Source organism: Silene latifolia, chromosome Y, assembly GCF_048544455.1.
Source record: "Silene latifolia isolate original U9 population chromosome Y, ASM4854445v1, whole genome shotgun sequence".
Taxonomy (NCBI): Eukaryota; Viridiplantae; Streptophyta; class Magnoliopsida; order Caryophyllales; family Caryophyllaceae; genus Silene; species Silene latifolia.
This window is the reverse complement of record NC_133538.1, coordinates 42,939,512-42,957,125: the sequence shown is the minus strand read 5'-3', so window position 1 is coordinate 42,957,125 and position 17,614 is coordinate 42,939,512. Positions and strand designations below refer to the sequence as shown.

General features: G+C 41.8%; 3 protein-coding genes and 1 non-coding gene across 4 annotated transcripts; all 4 read left to right on the top strand.

Annotated features, from left to right (window-relative positions):
* The first annotated feature begins 8,427 nt into the window (after window positions 1-8,427).
* On the top strand, window positions 8,428-8,536 carry LOC141636045 (small nucleolar RNA R71). Its single transcript, XR_012540687.1, has one exon. It is a non-coding gene; the product is annotated as a small nucleolar RNA R71 (small nucleolar RNA).
* Window positions 8,537-10,391: 1,855 nt separating this feature from the next.
* LOC141627941 (uncharacterized) lies at window positions 10,392-10,967 on the top strand. The gene has a single exon (XM_074441136.1). It carries the CDS (start codon window positions 10,392-10,394, stop codon window positions 10,965-10,967), a length of 576 nt encoding a protein of 191 aa, XP_074297237.1.
* A 2,198-nt stretch (window positions 10,968-13,165) lies between these two features.
* Window positions 13,166-13,825, top strand: LOC141627940 (uncharacterized). Its single transcript, XM_074441135.1, has one exon. It carries the CDS (start codon window positions 13,166-13,168, stop codon window positions 13,823-13,825), a length of 660 nt encoding a protein of 219 aa, XP_074297236.1.
* Window positions 13,826-13,956: 131 nt separating this feature from the next.
* On the top strand, window positions 13,957-15,509 carry LOC141627939 (uncharacterized). The gene is made up of 2 exons (XM_074441134.1): window positions 13,957-14,553; window positions 14,823-15,509. Exons 1-2 carry the CDS (start codon window positions 13,957-13,959, stop codon window positions 15,507-15,509), a joined length of 1,284 nt encoding a protein of 427 aa, XP_074297235.1.
* The last annotated feature ends 2,105 nt before the right edge of the window (window positions 15,510-17,614 follow it).

The window sequence follows — 17,614 nt, the reverse complement described above, 5'->3', positions numbered from 1 at the left end:
CCCGTATCCCGTTCTTCCAACTTAACAAAAAGACCATGCCTTTATTGACTAGGCAACACAAAAATCCAAACAAACGCCTCCAAATCATGAGGTAAGCACATGAGGCGTGCTTTTATTTCAGCCAAGACCTTATTATTTTCAAGACTCCCCTTTTTTTTCTTCTTTCATTTTCATTTTTTTTTTCTCAAATTCGAACGGTGGTCGATCGACCACCGATGGCGATCGATCGACCACCCGCACACTCAGAGCATTACGCCAGGTAAACAACTCATCCTTTTTTTTTTTTGTTTTTCATTTTCTGAATCCCTTTTTTTTCTGTTTTCAGGCTAAATTGATTCCTTCACTTCTCAAAAATACCCGCTCCAACATTACAAGAGCGAACCAAAACAGCTTAAATCAACAAATTCCTCTACTACTTCCTAGCTTGGCACAATGGTAGGCTGAGTATGGGATGTAGTTGAGGGCAACTGGCAATTTTGGCTTATAGTGGAGTTAATGGGGTAAAATGAGAAAGGGGAGGATGCAATAGTTTTCTAAACATGCAATACCGACCACAAACCAATGCGTATAGGCAATAAGCAATCAAAACTCATACACGTGCAAAACAAGAAATAAAGGGAGTAACTACTCTCAATCCTAAATTAACCGGTCATAAATGTCACCAGTTGTAGGCTCTATATCTCAGAAAGTATAAGTAGTTTGCCAAAAGTAATGAGTCAAGTCTAATTGCCCGAAATGGAATTCCATAACAAAATTTGAAAGATCACTTTTAATTCTTGCTAAGCAGCTATGAAAAGGCAAGGAATGGCATATTTGACTAATAGAGCAAAATCATCATTAATAACTCCAATCCGACTCAACTATATGCAAAAGTAAACGTGATATTTTTGGTTTTTATGAATTTTTTTCAATTTTTTCTTTGTTTCATATGCCTTTTGTTTTGCATCTGCATTTGTCTTTATTGCATTTCAGTCACATGTTTAGTGCATTTCTGTTTGCATTTTTTTTTGAATGGATGAAAAATAAAAACAAATGCAAACAGAAATGCACTAAACATGTGACTGAAATGCAATAAAGACAAATGCAGATGCAAAACAAAAAGCATATGCAAATACCCTCCCCAAACCAAAACGCACAATGTCCCCATTGTGCTCAAAGAAAAATCACCAAAGAGAAAAACGGGAGAATAAAAGCATAAAAAAATAAAAGGAAGCGAAAAGAGAAAGGAAAATAACTCACAAAATACGACCTCCCCAAACCAGCCAAAAACGGGAGGTCACCAAAGATCTAATCTCCACCCTCGTAGTCGAGTCTTTGTCCTCTCCAGGATGCCGAGTCACTCTCCTCCTCCTCGCCAGCAGCAGTGGGGTGGCCCTCCTGGAACCGGAGGCACCAGCGATAGTAGTGGGAGGCGGTCTCTGGCGGCCGAGGGTAACCGCCCATTTGGAGGGACAAAGTAAGAAGGGTGAGCCCGGTCCCGTGGAAGCATCCCCCACGAGCTAGCTCCTCGTAGACCGGGTGGGGCTATGGCCGTATCCAACCTGTCTTTGGTTGAAACTCCTACACAGGTCACCCAAAACACGTGACATTGCCCTCTGGTCCATGACCAGAGGGACAACTAAAGGGTAGGTGGTAGAAAAGTGGATGTACCGGCGGGAGGGGTGGTAGTGGAGGTAGGGGTGCACTGTGAAGAGGAGGCACGAGCCCTCCTCGAAGTGCTGCGGCAGGAGTGGCCGCCACCGAGAAAGCTTTGTAACTAGGCGGCGGCGGCCGCGCCGAACAAGAGTGAGGGCGGGACGGGAGGGTAGCCGGTGATGGGGATGCGGTCACGAGATGAAAGAATCAATCTTCCACCGCATCGTCTATCGACCCAATAAACACCCCTCGCGTAAGAGAGGTCCATAAAACGCAGTCGGGTCAATGGGGTCCTCTGTCGAGGGAAAAGTAGAACAAGGCGGTTGGCGATACGTGTCACCAAACCGCCACAGGCAATGGTGGTCAAGGTGCCCTCACTTACGATCGAAAGTGAGGCGGTCAAGTAGGCAATGTTATAAATACGGGATGTCCGACGCTCGACGTTCAGATAGCCCGCCAAAATTGAAAGCTCAATATTATTCACATTATTAGACTCTTTACGGCCAAAAATGGTATTACCCATTAGCCGTAGAAAATAACGAAGAGGGGGCAAGTGGACGGAAGTGCCCGTCCTCCTTGACCCGTAAGTGTCACCGATACAAGACCACATGACCCGATGAGTGTCAGAGGGGTCCGAGGTTCTGCCCTCGAAGTAAAGACCCAGAAAACCCGCAAAATCAGCAAGTGTCAGAGAATAATTGACATTAAAAAGTCGAAAGGAAATGCAGGGTTTGGTCGCATCAGCCTCAAAGGCTGTGGAATCAAAAGCGTAAGAGGAAAAGAATTCAAGGGTCATAACATAATATGTGAACTCAGCCATGTCCACAAGACCCATCATACCCGTCCCATTTAGCAGGGACACGACCGACTCGTAACAGCCTAGTTTCTCCAAAGTATCTTTATGGAGAAACCGGGTAGCTGTGACCTTCCTACTCGAAACAAAGAAGGAAAATTTTGCTTATTTGAATAGGTTTAGCAAAGATAAACTGCGGATAGTCGGGTAGAGTATCCGTAGTGGCTTCTATCATCGAGAGGCGGTCCGCGTGGCCGCTTAGCGGTGCCTTTGGCTCGATTGCCCCTCTTGCATTGGCTCCTTTCCTTTTGTCATTATTAGTACCTGCAATTGACACAATAGTAACAAGAAATCATCTAGCAATGTCAATTCAGGAAACCCGAATCAAAAACGCATCTGTAAGGCAAATTAGGGTTTCGAAAAAAATAGGGGAAAACGGCTTAAAACTCATCCTAGCTGCTCATTTGCTTGAAAATTAAAGGGAAAAGGACAGATTAGGCAATTAAAGTATAAATAAGGCAAGAAATCATCCCAAAATTCGATTTCCCCAAATCGATTTTTCATCTCACAAGCACAAAACTCAGAAAATTTCGCATAACAATCCACAATAAAATCGAGAATGGAGCATGGGAATGAGATTAAGACTTACCTTGAAGAAACTTTGAAGATTAAAGCAAGAAAGGTAGAGATTAAGGTGGAAAATGCAGAGAAATCGCGAAAATAGGGAGAGAAATAGGATTTGCTTAAAAGTTGGTGTTTATGTGAATGAACAAGTGAATGAGCAAAACTCCCCTTTTTCAGTTGTAATCTGATCCCGTTGAGTGGTCGATCGACCACTTTACTCGGTCGATCGACCAAAATACCTGCACAGTAGCTTCTGAACTCTCCTCGTCAGTCGATCGACTGAATGGACTGGTCGATCGACTGAAAACGCTGGCGTTTAGGCTTTAATTCGTCAAAAATTGTTTCCCGACTTAATCTCCGTCTTTCTCACAACATCCAGTGAACCACTTACGCACTTTGCATAAAATAGATTCCTGTAGAAATTATCAAAGGCGTACAGTTTTCCCCAAACCAAGAAATTGCAAAATGCATGAAATTAAACAAAAACTCAAAAGAAAGGCGAATAAAATAAATGAAAAAAGCAAAATAAAATTCCTAAATTACAAAATAATTACAACCTGGGTTGCCTCCCGATTAAGCTGGTTTAAGAGGTCCCGCACGACCTTTTTACCTCACTTTCCATCATCTGATAGCGGGTCGAAGTACAATACCTCGACTTTCCCAACATATGCATCCGATCCATGATAGTGCTTCACATATTTGGCCATTAACCTTGAACCTTTCTCAGCGAGAGGTCTCCAATTCAATCGATCCGAACTTTGTGATTTTGTGACCGTATAGGGGCGGTCCCTGGATTTCAGCTTACCGGAAATAAACGGATACGAGCGTTAAAAGAAGTACCTTATCGCCAATATGGAATTCGCGCTTGATGATTCTCTTGTCGTGCCAGCGCTTTGATTTCTCCTTGTAGATCCTTGCATTGTCATAGGCCGTGCCTAAATTCCTCTAGCTCATTCAATTTGTGTCATGCGTTTCTCACGAGAGAGGTTAGGATCCAAATTTAAATCACAAATAGCCCACCAAGACTTACGCTCTAACTCAACAGGTAAATGACATGTCTTACCATAAATCAATCGGTACGGTGACATCCCGATTGGCATTTTAAACGCAGTTCTATAAGCCCATAAGACATCAGCTAACTTAAGACTCCAATATTTCCGTGATTTAGAAACAACTTTAGCTAAGACTTCCTTCAATTCTCTGTTAGAAACCTCAACCTGACCACTAGTTTGGGGATGATACCCCAAACCTCTACGATGTTGGACACCGAATTTAGTCAATAAAGCACTAAGTTGTTTCTCTTTAAAATGCATTCCCCCATCGCTAATGACAACCCGAGGGACACCAAAACGAGGGAAAATAATCTTTTTAAACAATTTAATCACGGCCTTTGCATCGCAATGGGGGAGTAGCAATAGCTTCTACCCATTTGGACACATAATCTACAGCTACGAGGATATATTTATTACCTTGATTGCTCGGAAAAGGTCCTTGATAATCAATGCCCCAGACATCGAAAATATCAAACTCAAGAATGCCTACCTGTGGCATCTCATGTCTCTTGAAATATTCCCGATCTTTGACAAGCATCGCACTCAAGAACAAAAGCTGCGACAATCTGCATGTAAAGTAGGCCAATAGAAACCAGATTGGAGTACCTTAGCTACGGTCCTGGACGGACCGTGATGACCACCATAAGCGAGAAGAGGGCAAGCCTCTAGGATATCCTTCACCTCCCACCGAGGTACGTATCTCCGGATGAGACCGTCTGTGCATTCCTTGAAAACATAAGGATCATCCCAAAAATATTGTCTAGCATCGTAGGCAAACCGCTTCTTCACGCCATGAAAGCTCGGGTGGTATCCTACTGTCACAAAGACAAAGTTAGCAAAATCAGCAAACCACGGAGGTGGATAAGACCCTGAAGTAGTAATAGCTAACAGGACTCTCATCGGGAAAAGAATCATTAATAGGCAACAAATCCTCCCTTTCGTCATTGCAGACGAGATAGGTGGTCACTACCACATTCTCTGCTCCTTTCTTATCTATGATCTCCAAATCAAACTCCTGCAAAAGGAGTATCCACCTCAAAAGCCTCGGCTTCGCATCTTTCTTAATAAAGAGAGTCTTCAACGCTGCATGGTCAGTATAAACAATAACCTTAGAACCTAACAAATAAGATCGAAATTTGTCTAAGGCAAAAACAATGACTAGAAACTCTTTCTCGGTGGTAAAATAGTTGACTTGAGCCTCATCCAGAGTTCGGCTCGCATAGTATATGGCATTCAAAGCTTTATTCTTTATTTGTCCCAGAACCGCACCGATCGCATAATCGCGGCATCACACATGATCTCAAATGGGAGGTCCCAATCAGGCGGCTGAATGATTGGCGCAGAAACTAGGGCCTCTTTTAACTTTGTTAAAAGCGACATGGCACTCATCAAGATAAATTCAAAGACAGCATCCTTAAGGAGCAATTGTGTAAGTGGTTTAGCAATTTTTGAAAAATCCTTAATGAAACGCCGATAGAAACCAGCGTGACCAAGGAAACTCCTCACTCCTTTAACATTCACGGGAGGAGGTAATTGCTCAATCACCTGCACCTTTGCTTTGTCAACATGTATACCTTTATCGAAATCGATGCCCTAACACAACTCCCTCATTGACCATAAACCGACACTTTTCCCAGTTTAAAACAAGATTAACATCTATACAACGCTGCATGACTTTATCAAGGTTAGCTAAACAACGATCAAAGTCACTACCATAAACTGAGAAATCATCCATGAATACTTCCATAATATTTTCTATATAATCAGAAAAAATCCCCATCATGCACCTCTGAAAGGTAGCAGGGGCGTTACACAATCCGAAAGGCATTCTACGATATGCAAAAACACCCTGTGGACAGGTAAAAGTAGTCTTACTCAGATCGTCCGGATGAATAGGGATCCGAAAGAACCACGAATATCCGTCTAGAAAACAGAAAAATTTGTTAGAAGCATGTCTTTCAGTCATTTGGTCAACAAAAGGGAGGGGGAAATGGTCTTTCTTGGTGGCGGCATTCAACTGTCTATAATCAATGCACATCCGCCACCCTGTAACTACTCGAGTTGGTATTAATTCATTTTTATCATTTTTAACCACGGTAGTCCCTCCTTTCTTCGGGACTACCCGAATCGGGCTAACCCACTTGGAGTTGCCAACTGTATAAATAATACCGCATCAAGTAGTTTCATCACCTCAGCCATAACAACTTCCTGCATCTTCGGGTTCAACTTGCGTTGACCATGTCTATAAGGCTTGTGGCCTTCTTCCAACTCTATCCTCAGTGCATACTGACATCGTGGTGATGCCCTTAATGTCATCCAAAGAGTAACCAAAGCCTTTCTGTTTTTCTTAAGTACACACATCAAAGCAGACAGCTGGTCATCGTTAAGCTTAGAGCTAACAATAGCTGGATATTGCTCCGTATCATCTAGAAAAACATACTTAAGGTTAGGAGGAAGTGGCTTACGCTCTGGCACCTTTACCTCTCTGACATAGAGAGAATCGGTTTCAATGGTGTAGCAAGTGTTCACCAAATTATCGTTGGCCAGGCTCAAAAGTATCTCATCTTCTTCTTCATTGAGCTCGTAGCTCTCCATTGAGGCAACCAAAGCATCTGGCTCCTCAGCATTCTCCACTGTATCACCTGCACACTCATCTAAATGGGTTAGATCAGCTAAGGGATCCTTGGCTAAGGATTCCCTCCAATTACAAGTAACAACCCATCAACAATATCAATGGAATAACACGTATCCTCATCAGCAGGTTCGGTTGCCTTGTGAGCAAGACTGAACTCAATGGTGTCATCCCCTACCTCTAAGGTGATGGTTCAGCGTTTGACATCTATCAGCCCATTTTGTATATAAGAACGGTCTGCCTAAAATAATAGGTATCGATTTGTCCTCTGCAATGTCCAAAACAACGAAATCGACAGAATAAAAAACTTACCCACTTAACGGGTACATCCTCTAGAACACCTATAGGTCTCTGAGTCGATCTATTTGCCATTTGAACGGTAATATCGGTCACCTTAAGTCTACCAATGTTTAACCTTTCGCAAAAGAATATGGCATGACACTAACACGGCCCCTAAGTCACAAAGGGCCTTTCCAATTACGTGGTTACCTATAGTGCAAGGAATTGAAAAACTACCCGGGTCCTTTAATTTAGGTGGCACATTAACTTGTGAAAGAGCATTACATTCCTCCACAAACGCAACATTACCATCATCACGAAAATTTCTCTTACGATTCAAAATATCTTTCATAAATTTAGCGTAAGAGGGTACCGGGTAATTAAATCGTGAAAGGAACCGTTACCTCGAGATTGGACCATCTCCGAAACTTACCAAACTTACGCTCCGGCTTAGTAGCCTTGAGGACGCTCGGATACGGGACTGCAACACTGGCCGTAGGATCAGTAACCTTCGGCTTCCGTAGGTTTAAAACCCCCGTCAAATCATCAATGAGTGAAGAATCATGCGGACTAGTTGACGGATTTGCATCCTGCTCTAGAGTTCCAGTCGATCGACTGATATGGGTGGTCAATCGACCAGGTAAGCTGGGCGTGAACAGTTCCTGTCCAGAATTGACTTCGTCAGGTATCTCAGTTGATCGACTGAGAATGTTGGTCGATCGACTGGATGTGTTGGGTGTAAATAGTTTCTGACCAGAAACTATTTTGCCTGACAATTCAGTCGATCGACTGGGAATGTTGGTCGATCGACCAACAAGATCGCATTCGAGACTCGTTTTGCATCAGAATTTAAACGAGCTTCTTCATCATTTCCCGAGTCTTCCTTTGGCTTGTCGGGACTTTCATAAGAAAGGCCACTCCTGAGATTGACGGCATTGATCGTCTCAACCGGCCCTTCACATTTGCTTGAAGAGTTAGCAGCTTGCTTGGCCTCCATATTCTCCAATTGTTTCACAAAATTCTTCGAGGACTCAATCCCCCCATTTGCTTCCATATTTGCCACTTGAACCAAAAGGAGTTGGACCATCTCTCTCAACTTCTCGACCTCCTCCGAGTTTTGAACAGCAGTCTCGACTTTCTCCTTGGAGGCTTCAGAAATCTCGAGCTTCTCGAGACGGGTAGAAATGGAAGTTATAAGTGTCACAACAATGATCATTTCTTCACTTTGCTTTCGTGACTTTCCACGTGAACTTCCAAACTCGGCTTTGTGGATCGCCATCTCCTCAATAGTGTTCCAACCTTTACTTTGACCGGTATTGTTTTGAAACCTGCCATTAGCAGCTGCATCCAAGATGACCTTGTAATCATCATATAAAGCATTGGAAAACAGATTGCAAAGATAACATTGTTGGAAACCATGATGAGGGACAGCTCGGACCAATCTTTTGAAACGTCCCCATGCTTCACAAAAATCTTCGTCGGCTCCTTGCTGAAAACTCGTGATTTTACCCTTCAAGGTATCAGTCTTTGAAAGTGGGAAGTACTTCTTGTAGAAGGCTAATGCTAAAGATGTCCAATCGGTGACTCATTTGCTACCCTATCGAGGTAGCGATACCAATCTCATATTTGAATCCTTCAAGGAGTACAAGAACATAAACCCCTTCACTTTATCTTGAGTTACCCCATCCGGTATAGGTATGGAACAGCAATAGTCCGTGAAAATTTCCATATGCTTCAAGGGGTCTTCATCTGGCAGACCCGCGAACTGATTCCGTTCCACTAAATCAATATAAGAGGAACGAAACTCGAATTTACCGGTAGTAGGGGTAGGTAACTGGCGCCCCTTTGGAAGGTGGTGCTCCTTTGGCTGAAAATTATCATATATCATAGCCATAATTTCCAAAGTGAGAGTACTCAAGTCTTCCTCTCAAAAACCTGTCTTCTAACTGTGCGAAAGCAAAACTAGAAGCAAAGGTAAGCAACGGCCTCAAGGAACAAAAGTTCCTTGAGACAAGAAAAATAAACTAAAATAAAGCAAACAGAATTACACCGTCTCCCCGGCAACGGCGCCAAAATTTGATACCGTCGTTTAGTACCAAAATTAAATTTATAATTCCAAACTAAAACTATAGCTAGCGATAGTAAGGGTCGAACCACAGAGAGACAAGGTTGATTTTGTTTGCTATTTTTCAGCCTATAAAAGTAACAATTAATTGGGGGTTTTGAAATTGGTTGATTAACTGGCTAATTGCTAAAATGAATATTCTTAACAAGATAAAAAGAGGATCGGGAACTTCGGTTCACCATGGCAAATAACAGGTCAATCAAGCAGCAGAGGTCTCATAATACGGTCTCAGGGAAGATAAGCTAGTCTTTCGATCAAAGCTCAAATAACCTCACGGTCTAATAATTCCCTAGAATTTATCAAAGCTTTCACTCAAGAGAAATTCTAAATCCAACGATAAATCAAATTACCAATCTTTCAATCTAGCAAAGAAATCTATCAAAAGATAATAAGACCAATACGGAAGAACTCATGCTACACAACAATCCTAATTTAATACCATGGCTCACCTTATTCCCAATCAAAGGAATTACCTACGCATAATCATAACTACACTAATTGCGAAATTAATAATAAAGAACAAATTTGACATGATGGAATCTAACTAGAACAAAGGAGAGGAATTCAATTCTTGAAATTAATTGATGAAACAAAAATCAAAATAACAAGGAAAAATAAGAAAGAGGAAGAATTGCATAAAAAGCTTACTAATCAAATTTCAAGGACCAAGTATTCGAATCAAAGGTTTCCGTCTCAAGCTAGATCTGAAAACTCGGTTTTTTCCAGAATGAAAAGCATAACCTAAAAGTTGCTGCGTTCTACTGATAAAAAGATACCCAAAGTTAATTACAAGTTGGGCTTTTAAAAGTCTAACACGGAGAAATAATTATCGCTCGAAATCGGTCGATCGATCGGTCAAGACGGTCGATCGATCAAAACGCTTGTGAAAAAGAGCATCCGATGAGCTCCGGTGGTCGATCGACCGAAAAGCTTAGTCGATCGATTGAAAATCTTGTCTGTGATGGCTCTTATTGCTTCCAATCAACTCTTCACCCCTTGCACGCATCCCAAGGTGAGTGAATGCGACTCTCCTTCTTCTTGGCTTCCTTGAACTTGCTTCCGGAGGACGAATTTGGCTTGATTTAGCCTACTTCCACGCATTCCTACAATAAATCATAGAAAATGCAAAGTAAACCGTTTCGGGAGAAATAGCAGCCTTAAGCTGCCAATTATGCATAGAAATACATGCCAAAACCACAGATAAAGTGTATAGAATATGCACGTATCAATGGGCAAAGTGGAGAGAATAATATGCAGAGTAGGATTGATAGAGCTATGGCTACGGATGATTGGTTTGAGTTATTTCCTTATGGGCGGTTGTTCCACCTTAATAGGGAGTGGTCTGACCACGCTCCCTTAAAGGTTGTCTTTGATAGGAGGTTAGGCGAGGAAGGGGGTCCAAGGAGGAAGTTTCGTTTTGAGCATGTTTGGGTAGAGGAGGAAGGGTGTGAGGCTACGATTAAGAGAGCTTGGGAGCATGTTGATAGTGATGTTCTTGAAACAATTGAGAGGTGTGCTAGGGACCTTCATAAGTGGAAGGGGGTCAGCATTGGGAAGGTTGTTAAGGAGTTGCGGTCGAAGAGGTTAAGGCTTCAGAAGCTTAATGAGGGTGGTCGGTCGGTACGGGAGGTTGAGGAGAGGCGTCGAGTTAACAGGGATATATCTAAGTTATTGAGGCAGGAGGAGCTTTTTTGGAGGCAGCGGTCTCGGGCAATTTCGCTGAAGGAAGGGGACAAGAACACAAAAATTTTCCATAGAAGGGCTAGTCAAAGGAAGCAGCGTAATCACATTCATAGGCTTATTACTGATGAGGGTACGGTGGTGTAGAAGACAGAGGAAGTTGCGGGTGTGGCGGTGGGGTATTTTAAGCAGCTATTTACGACGACGGGACCGTCTGAATTTGGGGATATTATGCGAGGTGTGGAAGGGCGTGTTACCAGGGAAATTAATGATGGTTTGAGGGCTGAGTACACGGGGGAGGAGATAGTTCAAGCCCTTAATCAGATGAATCCACTCAAGGCCCCGGGACCAGATGGGATGAATGGCTTATTTTTTCAGACTTACTGGCATATTGTGGGGCCGTCTGTGGTCCGTCAGGTGTTGAATATTCTTAATGGTGCGCCGATGACAGGTAAACTGAATTCTACTCATATTGTTTTAATACCTAAGAAGAAAGCACCGGACAAGATGGTGGATTTTAGACCTATTAGCTTATGTAATGTTCTATATAAGATTGTCTCGAAGGTTTTAGCTAATAGGTTGAAAGTGTTTTAAGGGAGTATTGTTTCTGAAAATCAGAGTGCATTCACACCTGGCCGGGTTATTACGGATAATATTCTCTTGGCTTTTGAGATGTTTCATTATATAAAGAATTCGAGAGGTGGGGGAGGGCATATGGCCCTCAAATTGGATATGTCTAAGGCATATGATAGGGTCGAATGGCCTTTTCTGGAGGAACTTTTGAGGCGTATGGGATTTGATGAGTTATGGGTAGGACGGGTTATGGAGTGTGTGACAACGGTTAAGTATGAAGTTCTAGTTAATGGAGCAAATTCTGATATGTTTAGCCCGAGTCGAGGGTTGCGTCAGGGTGATCCGCTGTCACCTTATTTGTTTATATTATGTGCTGAGGTGTTGTCTAGTCTTCTGAGGAGAGCTGTGGAGAATGGTTCGCTTCATGGTATTCGCTTGTCTGTATCGGCACCGGTTGTGTCCCATTTGCTCTTTGCAGACGATAGTATCTTTTTTGTGAAGGCTCATGAGAGGGAGGCTAGGGTGGTGATGGATATTCTTAGGGCATATGAGGAGGCTTCGGGGCAAGTGGTTAATGTGGATAAAACGACAGTTTCTTTCAGCAAGGGAACGACTATGGCTAGGCGTCAACGAGTGGCGGCAGTTTTGGGGGTGAGGGTCGTGGAGGTTCAGGAACGGTATTTGGGGTTGCTAACTGTTGTGGGTCACTCGAGACAGGTGGTAACGAGAATTATTAGGGACAAGCTTAGTAAGAAATTGCAAGGTTGGAGGGGAATGTTACTCAGTAAAGCGGGTCGGGAGGTGTTGATAAAGGCAATTGCCCAATCAATCCCGACATATGCGATGAGTGCTTTTAAATTACCAGCTAATTTTTGTGACGAATTACGTGCTAGTGTTTCTAAATTCTGGTGGGGTTCAGAGGGTGGGAAGCGGAAGATGGCGTGGTTAGCTTGGGATAAGCTGTGTCGGCCGAAGGAAAAAGGTGGGTTGGGTTTTCGAGATTTCAATAAGTTCAATCGGGCTTTATTGGGTAAGCAAGGTTGGAGGCTCATGACGGATGGGTGCTCGCTCCTTTCTCGAGTGTTAAAAGGGAAATATTTCCCTACTACCGACTTTACGGAGGCGGAGCTGGGTGTTAACCCGAGTTATACATGGAAGAGTATCTGGGAGGCGAGAGATGTGATCAGCTTAGCTGCAAGGAAGCGGATTGGGGACGGGGTGGGGACACGGGTTTGGCTAGACCCGTGGGTTAAGGAGTCGAGGTCCAAGTTTGTTCTGTCGCCATTGGGTAATGCGGATGTTAATATGAGGGTGGCGGACTTACTGTTGCCGGATGGGGGAGGGTGGAATCAAGAGGTGTTGGCGGATTTATTTTTGCCTTTCGAGGTTGAAAGAATTTCGAAGATTCGCCTTAGTAGGAGGGATAATCCGGATGAGTGGTGTTGGGACCTGACGAAGGATGGTAATTACTCTGTGAAGTCGGCTTATTGGGCACTAAAGGGGGAAGGGGAGGAGTTGATAGAGCAGTCGGATTTTGCACGCGAGAAGTGGCTGTGGAATAAGATATGGAAGGTGCCGGTCCTTCCTCGGATAAAAGTTTTTTCTGGCAGCTGTGTAATGAAGCTATAGCTACGAAGAGTAATTTAGCTCGTCGGATCAGTGGAGTAGCGGATGGTTGTCCTATTTGCTCGTATGACGTGGAGACTTGTCTACATGTTGTGCGAGGATGCGATTGGGTTGGGGGAGTTTGGGATGGTTTGGGATTGGACACGATGAGGGATGTTGGGTTTACTATGGTAAGGGAGTGGGGTGAGGTGATTATGGAGAGTGCTTCGGTGAGGGAGTGTGTGTTGTTGTTGACAGGGTGCTGGGCGATTTGGGAAGCGAGGAATAGGATGATTTTTGAGGGACGGAGGGTGTGTGTGAGTGAGGTGTTATGTAGGGTCCGAGAGTTGGTGGAGGAAATGGAGGAGGCGGGACTGCCTAAGGAGGGTGGGGACGTTTTGGAGGAACGAAGTTCGGAGGAGAGGTGGGCTAGGCCGGAGCAGGGCTATTGTAAAGTTAATGTGGACGCAGGGAGATGTGGTCAGGGGGTGGGATTGGGTGCGGTGTGTCAAGACGGAGAGGGAGGTGTGTTGTGGGGTGTGACGCTACAGCAGCAGGGACCAAGAGATCCTCAAGATCTTGAAGCTGAAGCAGTGTTTTTGGGGTTAGCTGAAGCAAGAAGACATGGAGTAAAGAAGGTGGAGCTTGAAAGTGACTGTTTGAACGTGATTCGAGATTTGAAGAGTAGAAGCACTGGCAGGAGTGATATATTTCAAATTTATGACGATATTCATGATTTATGTTCGTACTTTGAGTCGGTTAAGTTTTTATTTGTTAGACGTACTTTTAATAGTGTGGCTCACGAATTAGCTCATGTGAGGCCCTGACAGCTAGGAAGACGAATTTGGTATGGAGATCTTCCTCCAAACATTGCTGAGTTTGTATGGTCTGATTTAGTTAATATACGTTAAAACCCTTGTGGTTTTACCTCAAAAAAAAAAAAAAAAAATATAGAATCATGGTTGGATTAGAAGTCTGTCTGAGTTTTAAAGCGTTGTTAACATTGCACGAAACTGCTCAAGGAAATACATGTGTTTTGTTCATGGCGGCGACAGAAGTACTTGTAGGAACTATGAAGGAACGCAGAGACCGGTTGAGCGGCCTACCTGATGACCTCCTCGTGACAATCCTCCGTCTTTTACCGTTCAAGTCCACCTTAACCACTGCTGTATTATGCCAGCAATGGCGATTGCTGTGGACCCAACTCCCTGACATCGAGCTGTCCCTCCATACCGACAACAAAGGCGAGATTACTGATAATCTCCTTCCTAAGTTCACGTCGCCCTTCATCCGTAGATTCAGCCTCAACCTCAGTTTTTATCCTGATAGTAACCCGTTTAAGCATGGAAACAAAAACTACTCTGGATTATGTTCATGGTTAGATTGGGCATGTCAGCATAAAGATGGGTTACAAGAATTGAACTTTAAAATGGAGGGATTATGGAGATTCTACACGGATATGTTTCCGAATACTCCACTCCATGTTTTCCAAATCCCTTCCTTGTTATCCTTCAACTCAGACCCTGGTTGTGTTTTCATCCAGACTACAATTCTCGTAATAACAACAGTTTCGCCTTGTTTCACCTCCCTAATTTGAAGAAAGTAAGTGTGGAATTATATCCTTGGAATTCTACGGTTTTGGAAAAGCTTGTATCTTGTTCTCCTTCCCTTGAAGATTTATTCTTCGAGGACCCTTCTGTTGTGAGACGATCGTTACACAAGTTATGGTTATCATAAACTCAACTTATCAAATCCCAGTTTAAGACGGTTGCATATGCTCCTGAATCATCCCATTAAAGTTGTGCTAAACACAACCAACTTAAGTACTTGGGCGTTGATGGCACACCCGATAAACGTCAACCATTCTGGGTTTCCTTTGTCAATCCCCCAACTGCAATGCTTGCTGCTTCAATTGGCACACAAACCTTCCTGCCTTCAAACCTGTTTAGCCTTATTTCTAATATGTCCCTCACTCTCCCTAGTAGAAAAACGAGGCCCGGGACTCTACTAGCAGAAACCACCTTCAAACAGCTGACTCATTTAAAATTCAGAGTATATGGAGTGTTTTTTAGATTCGCTGGTGCATTCACCGATTTGGCTTTCCTGCAACAGTGCCCTGGATTCGAGGTCCTTACCTTCGACTTTACCTACTGTCGGATGCCGCGCAAAAGACGTTGGTCAAGACCTGATTCCACACCTCAATGTCTGATAACTAGTGTCAAGAGGATTGAGATAATGGAATGCCCATTTGTGCCTGGTTTTCAGATTGTCTTGCTTCGTCTGCTCAACTACTTGTTAGGTAGTTCTAAAGCTTTGGAGCTGCTTCAAATCAATATTGTTGCTCCTCGTTATGATCATTTTGACGACACTTACAATGAACTACAGTTTATCAACAAAGTGTTCGAGGTCCCTAGGAGTTCTCCATGCTGCCAAATTGAATTCTACGGCTTCGACCATTACAGACTACTCAGAAACTCGGATACTTCCACAGGATCCCTATTACATCAATAGTTTTGGATTGATTGTTCGACGTGGAATGTTATTCACCAGCAACAGCACCAAAGACATGAAGTTTTAATTTACTTGCAGCAGTTGCAAGCGCAATACTAGACATTGTACCTTAGAGGGTCGAATCCGAAGTAGCATAAGCTGTATCAAATTCCTCGAAATATAAAAATAATATCATTCTATGAAAGTTTCACAGCATAGATTGTGCAATTACATTCTACTAGATTTCAAGCCTGGGCTTTGCCCGGGTCATATCAGTACAGTGGCTTCAAAGTACTTATTAGGAGATTGTTGTTAAAAACGACTGTTTAATTGCATTTTGGTCACTTTGTATGATCAATACCAAAGAAGAATAAGAGAACTCATTTTTCATGATATTTGATGTGAGGCATGTCAAAAATGATTCGATCTATAATAAGTGTATCTCGTGACCCAAGATTGATCTGAAATACCAAGCTTTTAGGAACACATCAAGTTGATAAAAAAATGATCTGAGTGTGATTGGGTTTTACTTGACTCGTCCTTAAACAGCACGCTCCCTAACAACTTATAATGAAAATTCGTAATTGTTATCTTTGTTAGGATAAATGGGTAATTATCAAACATCTTTCTAATTGGTGGCGCCGTGGCGTTAGACTATGACAGCAAGATTATGAAAACATATAATTGATCTTAATTCTTAAGGTCCTAGGTGTTAGCTTAAAATTGTTGGATAAAGAAACAATGAATGAATAAGCACTTTTACCAAAAACATATTGACAATTCAGATTGATAAACAAAAAGTTAGTGTCTTAAATAAAAATTTGTAGTGACAAAATCCTTCTTGCAAAAACATCGTAAGTTCATCAGATATATATACTGCCTCTATCCCAATCAATAATTTACATTTTTTTCCCCTTACAAAATAAATTAAATGTAAACTATTCACTGTAATAGATAGAGGAATACTCTTTTCCTCATACAACCTCCATCAGTTCGTCATATGCATACCCTCAAACATAAAATCTTTATAAGTTTGTATATAATATTCTTTTCGTCTCAATTCTTTGTTTACTTTCTATATTTTTGTGAATTATATTTTTATCAAAAGTAAATAAATGATTTGGATGGAGGGAGTAAAAAATAATATGGATTTCTTTACAAATTGACAAACAACAGAAGAAAAACTCTAAGTTGGACACATCTTATTATTTGCTCTAAGTTAACAATTGAGTAAGATGTAGAAATCACGGAGTATATCATTATACATATAATGAAAATAGCGTGGAAAGAATGATAAAAAAAAATAGATCTAATTTAAACCCCCTTTAATAGTTTATACAATACTCCGTATAAAATATGACTAATAACTTCAAAGTTTTGGACAAATGCAAACTCATGTATACGAAGTATCTATCTATCTATCTATATTAATAAAGGAAGCTTTTTTCGAGCGATTATAGAGACTCCAAGTTTTACGAACTATTCCGAGCTGAGATAAGATTAATATAATAATATAATATGTGAATGTGAATTTGATTAGGACATTATAAGTGGAAGATAAGACCAACTATAATACAACTAGAATATTATACCTCTGGTAAAATAATTTGTGTTTCTATACCTATAGAATTTCACGGTTACAACATGTCTATCAAATACAATATAATATCAATTTAATAATAGCGAAAGGAGTTTACATGACTCCAAACATGTTTAACACTACACATATAAATAGAAATCTCCACTTGGAGAAAACTTGAAACCCCGATTTTTTACTCGCTTCTTTTATTTTTTTCTTCTCCTACCTGTTGAATGAACTTTTAGTTTCTGATAGTAATGCGTATTGCTATATTATTACCGTGTTTCCTTACCATGTCAATCATACTAATAGTACAATTTGGTTGAATTTCAGGTACCATATTAAATTGAGTATATAACATTATAAATTTCTAATTCGTGCGTGAAGCGAATCTTCCATTATTTATATTGGAAAAGGTAAGTATTTAATGGAGCAAATTTTCAAATATTTACAATTTTGCAGAGTTATGGAACAAATATACAAATAATTTTTTTGGAGTTAATATTTTTTTTATTGAAATATTTTTGCGATAGGACCATAAGCATGG

What these genes read in the sequence shown, in the direction of transcription:
- LOC141627940 (XM_074441135.1), top strand. Translation starts at nt 13,166, where the DNA reads ATGAGGGATGTTGGGTTTACTATGGTAAGGGAGTGGGGTGAGGTGATT.
- LOC141627941 (XM_074441136.1), top strand. Translation starts at nt 10,392, where the DNA reads ATGCAGAGTAGGATTGATAGAGCTATGGCTACGGATGATTGGTTTGAG.
- LOC141627939 (XM_074441134.1), top strand. Translation starts at nt 13,957, where the DNA reads ATGGTTGGATTAGAAGTCTGTCTGAGTTTTAAAGCGTTGTTAACATTG. An exon ending in TCATCCAGACTACAATTCTC is followed by an intron (nt 14,554 to 14,822) that starts GTAATAACAACA and finishes AACCAACTTAAG; the next exon opens with TACTTGGGCGTTGATGGCAC.